The sequence below is a fragment of the Lichenostomus cassidix genome, chromosome 1 (genome assembly GCF_008360975.1).
Source record: "Lichenostomus cassidix isolate B80296 chromosome 1, HeHo_3.0, whole genome shotgun sequence".
Classification (NCBI taxonomy): domain Eukaryota; kingdom Metazoa; phylum Chordata; class Aves; order Passeriformes; family Meliphagidae; genus Lichenostomus; species Lichenostomus cassidix.
In genome coordinates, this window is record NC_139479.1 from 60,684,781 (window position 1) to 60,700,710 (window position 15,930).

Below are 15,930 nucleotides of genomic sequence, written 5' to 3' on the forward strand. Positions count from 1 at the left end.
CTTAATGTGCCAGCAAAAGTTTTGGGTTTATTTTATGTTCACTTGCAATGACCTGTATTCTTTTTCTAATCTCTTGCTTTAATCCTAGCTTCTCTGAAAAAAACCAAAACCATTCTCCTACTCAGGGCAATTCAAGATGTATCTAACAAATTCTTTATTTTTGTATGAAATGCATTTGCCTGCTTTTGCTGCTGACCTAACTTATTTATCCAGTCTTTTTTAAGAACAGCTATGTAATTTACATTTCTGTTGCACAGGGATGTCTTTCCCCTTTTCTGACCCATTAAAGGAATATCTTTTCTTACTGCTGCTTGGCAGGTGAATTTAGCAATATATTGTCAACTTGCCTAGAGCAAATTAAGATTTCCTAGATCTTTCTGTGAGGTTTTTGTTTTGGGAATGATTTCTTCTTTTGCAAGTTCAATAAACAGTGTTGGTGGATGGTATTTATGTAGTAAGCTTGTCTCTTGTAGGAAATGAAAGTAGAGGTAGTGGCCATGGTCATGGTTTTTGAAATTGTACTATTGTTCCCTTGTAAATTCTGGAAAAAACCTCTTAATACAGAACTGAACTGTCATATACTTTCCAAGTTCAAAAGGATAATGGGAAAAATTAAGGGAAGCATGTCAAGTTTCTCTCCTTCCATTCCAGAAGAGAAAGCTGAAGAAATAATTTCTCTTTCCTGCTGTCTAATATGCTGCTGTCTTAACTCTGGAGCAAGCATTTCTTACACTAACCATTTCACTTGTTGCATTTGAACATCAATGAAACCTCCTACCTGTTGAGTGGTTTCTAGTTGACTGGAGGTTAAAGGGCAAATACATCCTTTTGGTGTCTTGTCCTGGCTGACACACAAGTTTGTTCTCCATCTTCATTTAATGGAATAAATTTTTGTGCCAGCCAGTGCTTTGCAGATGGTAGTGGTAAGTAATGGAAAACACTTTCTTTATATTGGGAGGTGGTGGCAGTGGTGTTGAAAAGATGTATGTTGTGCTTAATTCTTACTGTCGTGTAGCATAGGCCAGTGGGGCTTTTATATTTGGGGTGAGTTGTAGGAGAAAAATAATGACTAATAGTTTTACTGTGATCTAGCCAAACTTCCTGCCCACAGATTTAAGATTTAATTCGGTATTTACAGACAGAGGGATATTGCTTATTGTAAAAGTCATGCTTTTGCCCAATTTTTTTAAAGTAGTATAACGTTAAGGTTCATGTAACTGAAATATGCAGTGGGAGAAAGGACTAGTTCATGGGCTTCTAATCAAGAATTTGAGAAGTCTTTGGAATTTCTGAAATTTCTGGTAGAAAATTTAGAGAACAAAATTAATCTTTCTCTGTGGTCACCTTTCACTGCATAGTAGTGCAGATTCTTATTTCAGTGCAAAACCTACAAACCTATGTATTTGGTGTTCCTTCTTTATTTAATGCCTCAGAGAGCACTTCTTTTAGGTCTTGTTTCCCTCCCACTATTGTATACAGCAAGACATAGTATAGAATTCCTTTTGAAGTGGAAAAAAAAAAGCAGATAGATGCATAGGATGATAAATGACTGACAGTAGGGTAATAAGATATACTGCAGCTATTGATAATTTTCTTTTTCCCAATTTGACTAGATTTTAGCATGACAATATCCTGTTAATACTGTAGATATAATTTCAGTATCTTATGTTAATCACAGACATTGTTGGTTTTCCTTTGTGGGACTTCTGTAGAGAACATAAAATGAGTGTTTATCAACCTTGATGTTTTGTTGTTTAGTCCTAACTAAAACAATTAAGCTCAGAGGAAGAAAGCACCAATTCTGAGTTATTTCATGCAACTGTACTTTGTTTTCCCAGGCAGTGTGTGCAAAATTCTGCATATTGTTTCTGAATGCTTAAACAGCTGACTTAAAAGTCTTACACTTGGAGATACAGTAACAAGAGGAGAGTTCACACAGTTTTCATGCTCATAGCACTGCTATTAATATCAGTAACTTGTTATTTTCTTGTAATGTGTTTATCTGTTTAGACTTTGTAACTATTAGGTTCAGGTTTACCATAGGTGCCATTGAAAAGTAGTGAATTAAGTTCTCTGAGCATTTGTGCATCCACTCCGAGCAGTACTGGAATCATTAATGTTACAGTCATAATCATTCATGCTGGGCCATCTTTTATGCATAAATGAGTTTCTAGGTCCTGGGGCTGAATGGCATTGACTTACAGTGTGAGTGACTTTCTGATTCACAGATGCAGCCTTTAAAATCCTGAATCCTAAGGCAGTTTCAAGATTTTTTAGACTAAACAGCAACAACGCCTTGATACAGTTCTTACTGGAGGTAATGCGGAGTCTTATTATATTAAGAAAAATTAGGTCATTTAAGTGTGTGGTGATCTCTGGCAAATAAAAAGAGAATTGTTGTTCTCTGTTCAAGGGTACTCCTGAAATCAGAGAACATTATATCGACTCCAAGAAAGATGTAGATCGTCATCTGAAATCAGCTTGTGAGCAGTTTATTCAGCAGCAAACCAAACAGTTTATAGAACAGCTGGAGGAGTTCATGACAAAGGTATAAATGTGTTGTGTGTTTGTTAACCTAATTGAAGTACTGGTTGGACAAGGGAATTGGTATTTAAATTTGGTATAGGACAAGCTGCTAGTGTTGTGTGATTAGCTGAGGATAATGTGCTTTTCTTTAAGTTCCAACAGCAATTTTCCAGGCATTTTTGAGATTTATGGGTTAAAGGAACATGACATAGTTTGTTTTTAAAAGCAGCCCTTGTGGTCTTTGATCAAGAAGCTTTAATTTTTCATTGAACTGGAACAGGTGTATGAAGGTTGGCAGGAGCTTTTCTTCTTGCAGGAACAACTTTGACTGCATGTGTAAATCTTCAGAAATAGGGGTCATGTGGGTTCTTGAGGGAGGTCTTAGAGTCTCAGATGTCTTGTTACAATACATTTCTTTCTAGAACCTGCTCTAGAGCTCAGGATTTCCAGGCATCTTGAGAAACCTCACAACAGGATCTATTCTGAATCTTAGGTCCTGAGAATAAATGACATGACCTCTGAGAAACTTGGGCTACAGAATTGCATGGACTGCAGATATCCCAGCTGCTGATTTTTGAGAACTTAGAAGATTACAGTATTAAATTTACTTGTGCCTGTCATGCTGGGGTAGGGGTCAGTGGCATGCCTAAAATACAGAAGGGTAACTGGTCAGATTGTTATATTGTCTGAGTGATCTCAGTGATTCATTGGGAATCTGGGGAGTTTGACTAAGCTGCTTAAGGATAAATCTCTTTTGAGGTTTTGTATCTTTAGGTGCCTAAGCATCCTTTTAAATTTAATCCCATTTTGAATTTTACTTTCAAGAATTGATCATGGTTGTAATTTCGAATTGCATTTCTGTCAAGCTGGTTCCTCTGTGTGTTATTAAGTCAGGTCATGGAAGAGAAAGAGCAGTGGAGATTCTGTACACTGTGGTATCTAAGAGAGTTGTACAATTTTTACTTGGCCACTTTGTTGTGAACGCAACTGAAAGAAACATCATTTTGTTGATTTTACTTCTTTTAGGTAGCTGCTTTAAAAACAATGGCCACTCAAGGAGGTCCCAATTACAGCCTTTCACAGCAACCTTGGGCACAACCAGGTATTTACTTTGGTTTATATTCATGTAACTCTTAGGAATCTGAAAAGGTGGCTAGCATAACTAGGACTGAGAGACTCTGATTGATTTTGAAAGATTATAAGAACTGTCTACATTTTTCTTGCAAATCCTGGCTTCCATTTTAGCCTGTGTGCTATTTGAAATGTCTTAAGACAGCTCTGAAAACCTGACTAACTTCAGAATATGTATTTAATTGGTGCAGTAGATGAATGCCTTGAGTATTTCTCAAGCTGTGACTGTTCTTGCATGTAAACAGCATTTCTGCAACAGCATAGGGAACGTGCTTAAGGAATTAATTGATTACGTTATGATAAAGCTTTTGCTTTTGTGGGAAAGAAGAACCCTCTTTGAAGCCCTTATTGTCTGTACATTTGGTATTTACTTTCTTTTCCATTTTCCTGACACTATGCAAAAATGGAATCTGGGTTTGTTTCCCTCTTTTTAAAAATTCAAATGTGAATGCTTCATAGAATCATTTGCAGCAGTTTTAGATGCTCCTGGGCTGTTTTGCTCTTCACAATTCAAAGTTGTGCCTCTTGGTGAAAAAATCTGATTATTCCAATTCATACATTGGAACCTTCTGTTGGATCATATTCTTAAGATGCAAAGCCAACCATATTCATACATAATTCAGTGCTGCTCCATGGGTCATACACTCTCAAGGGCTAACTTGAGCTTCTACTTAACATCTCCCGCTTCTTCAGGAGTATTTTTAATGTTTGTTTGGAGATAATTATGTGTGTAGAGGCAGATCGAAGCAGAGCTTCTGCTCTTTCTTGGAGTCATTTGTCTGGGAAGCAGGATTAGGCAGAAAATTTAAATGTGGCAGAAGTTGAGGTGGGGAAAAACCCACATAGGATATTAACTTCAATGTTTTAAAACTACAGAATGTATTTTTCCCTTGGCCTTTAAGCAACGATCTTGTAAAATCATTAAAATTCCTAGCAATAAAGAAAGAAGGTCTTGTCTGACAGAGGATTCCTGTCTGGTTGATTCAAAATCCAGATTTCTGTGCAGCTTTTCCTCTCACAGACATGGCCTGTGATCACTAAGGATTTCTGATACTCTGTTCTCTTTACTACTAGCACTGTTTATTTTCCAGCAGTTTCTTTTCCAGGCAAGGTTTCTGGGAGGGAGGCTATGTAGAACTTTGTTGCTGTTGGAGCACTGTGATTTCAGAAACCTCAGGAGGATGTGGTAGCTTTCAGAAATGGGGTGGATGCATTTTCTGCAGGGAAAGGAAGCAGTGTGTGGCATGCTGTGGTTCTGTGATGGGTTTGATAATGCACAGCCCAGCCACCCCCTCTCTCCCATCCAAACCTGTAATGATCCACCACAGAAAGTGAAGTGGAGGTGATTTTCTGGAGTGTAAATTTCAGCGAGCAGAACTCCATGTTAGCCTATTAAACATATTTTTTCTTTTACTTTCAGCGAAGATCAACGATCTGGTCTCTTCCACTTACAAGACAATAAAAACAAAGTTGCCATCAACTTTACGAAGCATGTCCTTATACTTGTCCAATAAAGATACAGAATTAATTCTGTTTAAGCCAGTCAGGGTGAGTATCGCTGCCTTGTTTTCCTGTAGGTGTTTCATGGTGATATCTGTAGCCTAAAAAAGCCAAATCCAAACAGCCTCTTGGTTGTACTACACAACACACACATATTACAGGGAAGTAACTGGTGCTCTCCATTCTGTACATCTTCCACTTGGCACCATATGAACGACCATAAAGAAAATTAACTCTGTCCCACACCAAACCAGTTGGTTTTGGTCAGTTATGCATGGGCAGGAGCACCAGAGGCAGAGAGGATGATACAGTTTCAGTGGAGAAAACCTACTGTGAACTACCAGAAGAGCCAAGCTTGAGTTTTAAGCTTCCAGGTTAAGTCTTTAGGACTCAGTGTTTCAGTTTAGCACATTTTGGCTGGAGTTTTTATCTCACAATTAATGTGGATTCCTTGTAGCTATTTTGGGGCTTGTTATAGAAGAATTCTTAAAGCTTAACTGCTTCTCCCTACCCTTCAGCAGCCATTCAATGTACATTGTGCTTGTTCTGGTTCATGTTTAAGATGGATACTGTGTTTTTTAATATTGATTTTTTTTCTTTCCTTTAAAAGAATAACATTCAGCAAATGTTCCAGAAACTCCATGCTCTGTTAAAGGAAGAATTTAGTAATGAAGACCTCCAGATCATAGCTTGTCCTTCAATGGAACAGGTATATTTTGAAGCTCCTTATTTTATCAATTGCTCTTTCATGTGACAGGCATTTTTAAACATTCATTTTTTTCATTTTTAGTATTTCCAGTGTTCAAAATCCTTATTTATTTATTTATTATCCCCCTTAATCCTGGATGATTAAACTTTGGGCTTTATCTGATCTTTAGGCTCTCAACTAGGAGGGGGCTTTGTTTGGTTGGGTTTTTTTAATGAATATCTAATAGATTTTCTTAAACCAAGGTGGTGATTGATGTTGCTGGAAATTGAGTTGTACAGCATTGTAGAAGAGTCTTGCCATTTCTTGGCGTTGTCTTTTCAGAAAGGTATCAAAGCCAGTGAATATGCCTTTAAAAGAACAGTGCATTTGAAGGCAGTTTTGCTTTTGACAAATACAAAAAGCAAACTTTTTGTATTTGTCAAACTTTTACATTTAGGAAGCACAGAATGAATTACTAGAGCGCATTTCAAGTAAATTGTATTGAGAAAACGTGCAGATGTTTATATAAGTGTAACTCTACATGGTAAGGTCTTCAGTCTCAGAGATGATTTGGGTTAAGAATTCTCTGTATTAGGATTCTCTGTCAGAAACCAAGTAGGCTTTTAAAAATGTCACTTTGACCTTACTAGTCTGGGGAATGTGGGTAGAATCTTGATTATCACAGGATGCCAGCATTTAAACAGGTAATCTAGTTTATGGATTAGGGGACATGGCCTGCAGTGAGTGTGGCCACAGGAGTAGGAGTGATGCACCACAAGGAGGTGGGGTTATCCTAGAGGAGATGGCTTCCTCTAATGGTTTATCTGATGAACCCTAGGATCACTTATCCTACAAACTGAAGTCTATGGGAAACAAGTATTGTGAAGGATCCCGGATGTGTTTCAGATATCTGAGATGAATGATAACACTTTTTGCCACTTTTGAGGGACAGTGTGCCTGTTTTGTGGAATTTCTTGACAATGCGTGAAGTTATCTTAGGAGGTTTGTCACAGTAGTTTGTGACTGCTGAAGTGAGGAGTCAGCATGGTCAACAGTTGCATTTAAAAAAGTCTGTGGGTAGGCATTTGACTGCAAGTTTTGGCCAGTTGTTTTGTAGCTGTCTTCTGATTCATGTGCTTCCTAGGAATCATGTTTAAAGGATAAAATGTGACACTTCAGTTCTGAAACTTGGCTGCTCTGTCTAACGTAGGCTTTCCTTTTGTCTTTCAGGTGAACTTACTGTTGTCGATGTCCAAGTAGCCCAGCAGTGAGGCTGCTTGGAATAAGTTTCAGCTGAGTGCCAGGCAGTGAAGGGAATGCAAAGACATTTGCTTGAAGTATACTAAGGATCCCACTGTGCAGTCCAATCTGCATCAAAACTATTCAGGCTGCTTAACCCTGTTTTAGGGAAAAAACTAAAATGAACAGGTGTGTTGATTTGTTAAAGGTCTTCTGTTCATTGGCTTCAGAAGTGAGCAGAAGGAAATGAAACAAAAAACCCTTTGCTGATCACTCTTATGGAAGCTCAATTACTGCCTTATCCAGATATTTCAAAATTGAAAACCCTTTTTGTTTGTTTTTTTAATGTAAAAACCATTCCTGCTTTCCCTTAATGAGCTGATATATGCAATGGAAAGTCATACTTTCAGAGACATGCTGGAAATACAGTGCAGGGAATCAAATGAGAGCAGCCATAGATATTTGTGAGACTTGGGAGATAAGCACACTGGTATGACAATTTGAGTGAAGCAGGCATGCTCTGAGTTTTTCTTTAACTTCCCAGAAAATCCTGGTAATCCACCACATGCTTGAAAATAATTCAGATGTTCTTACTTGGGAAAATTTTATTTCCCAAATGTGAAGTGTTTTTTGAAGCAGTGGATGTGCTGTCTCTTACACTGTTGTGACTGGGAGCTGTGAGGTCTGACCTGAAGTTTCATACTCTAGCTTTTTTCCATGTAAAGAGTCTCAGATCCTTGGGATTTGCAATGGAAACCTGTGCAATATAATTCCTGTTGTTTCTGAGGGAACTGCATGTTCTCAGATGCTTTACAACAACACTTAGCATTGAGGTACTTAGTTTAAGGGTAGAGTTGGGGTTTTTTCCCTTTCCCAAGATCAGATGGTGGTGTCACATTCTGGGGATGGAACTTGCACAGCCTTTGTGCCATGGAGTAAGAGCTAATAAGGGGATGTGGGGATGCCTGAAACTCGATGTGCAAGGCTGTCAAATCAGCATTGTAAAGAGAGGGTAAGTACTCAGTAACTGGCAGAGAGTGCACACTGTTGAGTGTGCATTAATTGGACATCCCTGTGGAAAGCTGAATGCTAAATGCATGACCATTAATGGAGTGAATGCTTCAGGGTGTCTCAGTGTGTAAATCTTCATTGTGCAGCACTCCAAAATGAAAATGTAGTGGGTGATGTGGCAGATTTGTAACTTATTTATAAAGCTCGTTCTGTACTTTTGAATTTGAAGAAATTTCCTTGCACATGGGTGTTATTTTGATTTAATAGTTTTTCTGTTATAAAAAGGCTGGAGAATACGATGGTAGGATTGAAAGCTACCACAAGAAGTGTTGCAGCAGTGGTGCTGAGGTACATAAATGGTACTCATAGGACCTTACATGACTCCTTAAAAATTAACTAAAGGAACTAACAAGGAGAAAAACTTGCCCTCTCTCTTTACTTATGTAGAAATACAGGCTGTAAAATAATGTCCAGTGCATTGTAATATATGTATATTTGTTTTTTATAAAGTTTTTCAGAAGGACTGCATGGTCACTGTACAGAGTTATGACTGACTTAATACAGACATACAAAAGAGATGTGAAGGGTAAACCATGGCAGTACTCACACTTGTGCTTGGGATCTTTTTCTCTCTTAGAGTACCCAGACAGCTCTAGGACAGCTGGTGGAAAGATTAGAAGAGCAATCAGTTTATACAGCCTGTTTGGTAAATGAACACTTGTTTAAACATGTACAGTTTCAGATATTTACGTTTACAAATAGTGTAAATATTTTCAAAAGATTAATTTAAGATGCTTTATATTATCTGACTAGAAACTTGCTGTTTTTAATTTTTTTAAATAAAAGTGTTGCCTCCTATTTTGGTCCAAGAGTAAAGCTTTATTCTGTATCCTGAGGCTTGTCTGTCAAGGTAACTGTAATACAGAGACAATAAACATCCTGTAAGCACAGGCAGTGCATTGCTGAGAAGTGTTCTTTTTTTAGCAGTAAGAGAATTGAGTTTATTTGGCACAGATACATACCTGAGTGCTGAATGTACAGCTAATTGTTAAATTAATGCCTCTTTATGGTTATAATAAAAGTAAATTTGTATTTTCTTTACTGACAAGCAATCTTGTGTGACTAAATGATCTCTTTCCTTGCAGTTTTGTTAGGAGGAAGAAACCACAGCTGTGAACCACAACTGTAATATAAGAACATATTTTAACTAAGTTGGCTTTTGCTAAGAAAACTTGGGAGCTGGTGGCAGAAAACACCAGTATTACTGTATTTGATGACTGTTCTTGCCTGGTTACTCACAGGCTCATCTACCCAGAGTTTCTCATTGGGAAATGAGAATACCCATAGTGCTCTTCTGGCCCTTGGTGTTGTAGAAACATCATCCAGAAGATTGTGGTTTGTCCCCTGTAATGTCAGCGTGAAGCTTCTCTCCACCCTCTTGGCCTGCACAACGTCATTTGAATGAACTATCAAAGCAAAAACTCTCCTCCTCTGTGGAATTTGGCTTCTGTCTGAGAGGTGTGGGGCAGTGATGTGTGACTGGAGCTTCCTGGTCACTTGAGCCTCCTCTAGGGGTCTGGCCCTTAGGATTGCACCTTGTAAATGAGGTGAATGCCTGGCCAGCTTTTTGTACAACAGCGATGCCTGCAGCAAAGCCTTACACTGTGCCATGTGTTTTTCAAGCAAAACTTAATAGTCCTTTTCTCAAACTGCATATTGGGTATTGACAAAGTGGCGTGGGTGTGAAAAGGGGAAAAAGTCTGTGCTGCTGATGCAAATCTTGGTGACTGCAGATAGATCCAGCTCTGTCCACAAGTGCTATTTTCTCCACATTTGTGCATTTTCATCCTCATTGAGCCCTAAAACCAATATTGTGGAGCAAATCAGGTCTTTCATATATTCTCTAAATAGAGCGAAAGGCAAAAAGAATCAGTTGGTCCCTTTCAGTGATGGCAAACCATACCACTAAGCCATGGGAATTGCCATCAACTGGAGCCCAGAAACCCAAGAGACACCTCGTGTTCCTCTCTTGGATTGTCCCTGGTCCCTGTTCCCAAGCTGCTCTTTGCCAACCCTTGTCCACCAGCCTGGGTGCCTCTGGCTGAGAGCCAAAGCAGGCTCATCAGTCACGCTTGGCACAACCAGTTCCCAAAGTTTCCAGTTCATCAGCTGTAGGAGGGAAGCCATGTGCTTCAAGGTACTGCACATTTGGTGTGTAACTCTGCTGATCCATCACATGCTGTCAGCTGAGGCAAACCTGGTGTTACAAAGACCAGATGTACAGATGAGCACTGTGAGCTTGAAGAAAGGAGCTTTGTTTTCATTGCAAAGTGACTGTTGCCACCCTGATAAGGGAAATGTTGGTCTGAAACACTGCTGTGACTGCTTGCTGTGAGCACTAATTTCTTGCATTTCAGTACTTCATGCCGGTAGAAGATAATGAAATGCAAGGAGTGATATGACTGGGAAAGAGATTGCCAAAAGTATTGCAACACTGATTCTTGGAGAGCAGGCTCCTGAGCTGAATGTTGTTAGACTGAAGGAGGAGCTCCTCTTCGCTTTCTGGCCACCTAAGTGGGTGACTTTTCTCTGGATCCTTCAGCTGCAAAGAGAGCCCATGCAGAGTGAAGGGTGTTGATGCTTAATTCCCTGAGGGGAGGCCAAGTGGGAGAGCATCCTGCATCTTGTAACCCAACCTTTCACCATGCAATGTGTCAGGGTTGCCTCTTCCCTTCATGCCCGTGGAGCACACTAACCCTACAGCATCCCCTGGGTCAGAAGTGGAAACCTGAGTGAGTGACAACAAATACCAAAGGATTTCGGTGTTCCTCTTCCCACAATCTTTCACATTAAGTGAAATGCTGTTTAGATAAAATCAGCTTTGTGCTTATATTGACATTTAATATTAATGTTTTGAAAAGAAACAGTGTTTCAAAATGAATTTGTGCGTCTTGTTCTTGCCCTTCAGCGACAGCATTTCAACTCATCTTAATGCTTTCCTGAGAGGGAATTTCATTAAGAGTCACACAGACAGGAAATTTGTTTCTGAACAAAACGGTGATTTTTCCTCATGAAAATTTGTGACCAGTCCCATGCAGCAGTCTCAGGTTTATCTCCACTGGGTGCTTTCCTTGCTGCTCTCCAAGAACCCACCAGGCAGGGATATCACAGCAAGTGCTCACCATGAGCTGGGACCCCACATTGAAACAGGCAGGATTGTTGTGCCTGGGGAACAGTAAGTCAGTTTGATCCTAAACCAGGGCTTCAGTGTTGATGTGGCCGTTGTTTCATGGTGATGGACTGGAAAGGAAGGCTGTGGGAATGGTGGCTGAAGTCAGGCCATTTCCAGTGCTTTTGGTTGGCCGCCTCCCAGCCCAAGTAGATCCAGTGCATGGGTTCAGGGTGGCTCTGGGGAGAAATACACAGCTGGGTGAATTTAGACCCAGCAACTTCCTGGTCCCAAATACCACATTTTGTCTGGAACTGGACCAAACTTCCATTTTTTCCACTCAAGAGTCGCTTCTGGCACCTGATGCATCAAGTCAGGGGCTGTTTGTTGGTAAAGTTTTTATCCTTCAGTAAAGGCATGCTACAGAGATTGGATAACCCCTTGGAGAACAATGAGTCCCTGAAGGGCAGAAAACCCCCTTGGGTGGAGTGTGGGCGCTCTGTGTGTGTGTGTGTGTTTGTGTGTGTGTGTGTGTGTGTGTGTGTGTGTGAGTCCCTGTCACTTGAAAAGGAGAGACTTACTCAAACCCTTTGTGTTTGGTTGGTGTGTCAACACCCCCTGACAGCTGAAACCCTCCCGATGGGGACATGTGCCAGTCCAAGGAGAGTGATTTCACCATAGTTGCTGATTCAGGAAGGACATGTTCCTTTGTATCCCTTGGTTTTCAGCTGCTGTGGGGCTTATCAGCTGGAAAAGACCACTGAGTTCCCTCCTCTGCAAGGGTTTCAACAGAGCCTGGCTGTGGGATCTCTGCTCTGCTCCACCCTCCCTTTAGTCCCCCTTAGATTAGCTTAGGTTGTGCTGTGTTTTGTGTGGGACCATGTTCCATCCAGAGAGTAGCAACTGTATTTTCCCCAGCGATTTTCACACTGTTATGTTTTTTAACCCAGTCATCTTTCCACAGTCCCCCTCTTCCCATTTGCACATCTACGTCTTCTGAAATTCCCCAGACATGGGAATTTCTTTTACTCTGTCAGCTTTATGCTAAAAAGAGGTCTTCCATGCATGTGTGTATGGTTGTGCATGTGGAAATGGCCTTGCTAAGCTACAAAGGAGAGGGAAAGTCAGTGTGTGTGGGAAAACAGCCCATATTTACACATAGAAATACAAACTGATGCTCCCCATCTCATGACATCCTGGGTAGATGGCTCTGGGTGCTGGAGCATCCCCCAGCTGTGGCACATGGGGAGTTTTTATCATTCGCAGCATGTGTTGCACTGAGTTTTCCCTGTCTAAGCATGAAGAAGTTGATTCTCACTGGGCTGCAGGAGTGGCTTGGTCTCCCTCAGCATTACCTTGTGTTGCTCTGAAAAATACAACAGGAAATAAATAAAAATCTAATTTTGCATCAGTGCTATGTTACAGCGCCGGCCGTGGGCAAGCCTGAGCCTGTCCATAAACAGGACAGGCTGTCAGTTTCCTCTTTTCCTCCCATCAAAACAATCACAACAAAACAATTCATAAATACCGGAATGGTCACTTAGCATTGCCCTTAATTTGCAGGTGCTGGGGGAGGCTGGGTGGGGTGCAGCAGCCAGGCCCAGCTCGGAGGTGAGCCAGCAGCCAGAGTGTGGCTGACACTGATGGGAAGCTCATGGTCCTGCGAGGTCAGGAGAGAGCTGTGTCAGCTCAGTGATGCCTTAGTGCTGCTCAGGATCTCCGTGGTGTCAGGCTGTAAAACCTGGCTGCTGTGTGATGGATGAAAGACCAACATGTCTGCAGGCAAACGGCGGGACTGCAGGAGTCTGATGGAAGCATTATTGCAAAAGCTACTTAAAATGATTTGTAATAGCCAGTTAGACATTTAAGATGTCCATTAATTAGCCTCAGCACAGGGAGGACTTGTAAAATTGAGATGGGATTTACTGATTCCCCCAGATAGCAGCTTTCTGAAGGGAAACTTTGGAGACTGGGAATGGGATGTCAAAAATTATTATTTGATGGCTCAGATGCTTGCAGCTTTTACTAAAGCCATCACTCACCTCACATAACAACTTAGACTGCAAGAAATTGGTCACCTAAGTCATTCTTTAGTGAGGAACACTCAGAGGAGATGAGAAACAAACCAGAAGCAATGTTGACCTAAAGCTAACCAGCTCTGTGGCAGCTTCCCCTCACATTTTCCCACTGTGGCCACCTGGGGCTCCATGGGGAAGTGTGGTGGGGATGCCTGTCAGGACAGAGGGGATGGGGATGTGCTGCCCCAGGCCTTCTTCCCCCCACACTGGTACCAACCCCAAAGCACTGCCAGACTATCACACTGAGCTTTCCACCCGCCTTGAGTTTTTCTGTTTGTTTGCTTACTGTTTAATTAAACTCTTTCAAATAAATGAGGAAAACTCATCCTTCACTTCTGTGTTTTCACATTTCATATACAAAGATAACTCTTTTTACTGCATGTTATTAGCTGCTCTCTGATGATACAATTTGCTAAGGGCCCTCTTTTCATCAGACGCACAAGTAATTTATCCTGCAAGGTACTGACAAGCAACACAGAAACATTTCTTTGCTAAGGGCTTAGCTCCCAGCATTACAAGGGAGCAGGGTTTAATGCTTTCTAACAGAAATAAGCAGAATTACCAAATGCTTGTCTGGGAAGAATGGAGAGCACCTAGGAGAGGGGGAAGCAGAGAGATCATCAATGCAGCAGCCAATTTTCACATGCAGAAAGGCACTGTGCTTGGTCTGTGTCTGTGTCAGTGACTTGAGGGACTCATCCACAGCAGGTGGAGGCATTTTGTGCACTGGAAGTGAGTGGCTCCAGCCCTAGCTCTGTACCAATTTCATAACCTGAAGGCACAGGCTCTGGCTCTGCAAATGGCTAAGAATTCTTTCCTTCTTGTAAGGGATAGAGAGGAACAAAAAAGCAACAAACTAATGGTTTTGTTCCTTCTTTCATTTCCCAGACTTTTTATGAGGCTAAAAAGACAGACAGTCCCAGGCAGGAGGATTTGCTACCCCTATATTTCAGTATGGGAGAGCAGTATAATATGCTTCTATGTTCAAAATAAAAAAGCCAACAAAATCACTGATTGTGTGATAAATCATAGGTAATTTTCTTGCATGCTGGCATAAACTGCAATGCTGGCTGGCTGGGGAAGGGAGAGGAGAAGCAGGCAGAGAAGAGAGGAGCCATGTTGTAGGGGTCTGAGCTATCAGGGAGATCCCTTCCAGCCCTTGGCTGATGGGGCAGAACTCCAGTCTTTGCTTGCCCTCCCAGGGTCACAGATGCTGGGACAACAGGCCCTGGGGCTCTGCTTCTCTTGGCAGTGGGGTTGGAGGGGATGTCCCAGGATACCCCATCCCTCACTGGACACAACAGTGATGTCCTTACCCATGAATTCAAGGCTGCTTGGACCCTGCAGAGCTTTTTCCTTTGCTGTTAAATTGCTGGCCTGGGACCAGGAGCACTTTCCCTTGTGATTCCTTGCTGAGGAGCCTGGATCTGACCCTGCTGGGCAGTTTGAATGGAACATTCTGGTTTGGAGGGTAGGAGAGGTGAATGGTATGGAAGTGGGTAAAGTCTGTTTCCCTGCCACTGCCTTGGGGTGGTCAAATTCCCTCTTTGCCAGGAAGAAGCTTATGCTACAGCCATGCTCACCCAGTATGGGAAGACTCACATTTTCCTGTGGCTGTTCTTTCCAATCAACCACTGCTGAGATTAGCTTTCCAGGAGCACTGCAAAAGGTGCAATTTGCAGAGTCTTCTATCCAGGTGGTCTCCTCAGAGGACAAAGGAAAGTCAGCATCAGAGCCATTGATTTTAGAAAACTAAATTGGACTTAGATCTAGACAGTTCTCATGATGGCATATATATATATATATATATGTGTATATAATGTCAGGAAATGTAGGTTGTATTTAATTATCTGTGCTCCCACATAAACACAGTTGGCATGTTTACACTTCCTTCTTAAGAGCTCAATGGAAAGTTATAGTTGTTTTTCATATGAAAATGGGGACAGCTTGGGAATTTGGCCGTCTTTTAACATCCTGTGAAGCACTGAGAAAGAGGGGAAAAAAGAGGAAAAAAGGCTTTATGCCTTTTTAAAAGGCTTAAAACTTTAAAAACAATTTTAAAAAGCAGCTCCTGTCTCTCCTTTAGAAATAAAACCCTGAGAAACCACATTAAAAACTAAGACACACTCAGTTTTTAAGACAATGTTAATATGAAGAATCTCCAAGGGAAATTAGAAAATTTGCATTTCGGAAAGCAGAGTAGCCTGCACTTGCAAATCACTTGCAATAGAAACATTCATGATCTCCTCTCCTCTTCTCTGACTGGGGATTTCCCAAGCAGAGCATGGATTGTGAGCAGCCCTATGAAGAAGGATTTGGGGATGTTGGTTGACAAGAAGCTCAATTTGTCCCAGCAAGGTGCACTTGCTGCTCAGAAAGCCAAACGTGTCCTGGGCTGCATCAAAAGCAGCATGGGCAGCAGGGTGGGAGAGGTGATTCTGCTCCTCTGCCCTGCTCTGGTGGGATCCCTGCTGGAGTGCTGTGTCCTGCTCTGGGGGCTCCAGAACAGTAAAGATGTGGATGTGTTCCAGAGAAGGGCCACGAACACGAAGATGGTTGGAGGGCTGGAGCCCCTCTCCCATGAACAC

General features: G+C 41.4%; 1 protein-coding gene across 2 annotated transcripts in view; it reads left to right on the forward strand.

The window, feature by feature from the left end:
- Positions 1–9,207, forward strand: part of COG3 (component of oligomeric golgi complex 3) — a 30,731-nt gene extending 21,524 nt beyond the window's left edge. For both annotated transcript variants that reach the window (XM_085059593.1, XM_085059601.1), the window contains exons 18-23: positions 2,229–2,317; positions 2,414–2,548; positions 3,553–3,628; positions 5,078–5,205; positions 5,768–5,866; positions 7,076–9,207. In XM_085059593.1, the coding sequence (XP_084915719.1) occupies positions 2,229–2,317; positions 2,414–2,548; positions 3,553–3,628; positions 5,078–5,205; positions 5,768–5,866; positions 7,076–7,105 (557 nt within the window). In that variant the 3' untranslated portion in view covers positions 7,106–9,207. The remainder of the gene's footprint in view (positions 1–2,228; positions 2,318–2,413; positions 2,549–3,552; positions 3,629–5,077; positions 5,206–5,767; positions 5,867–7,075) is intronic.
- Positions 9,208–15,930: the final 6,723 nt, after the last annotated feature.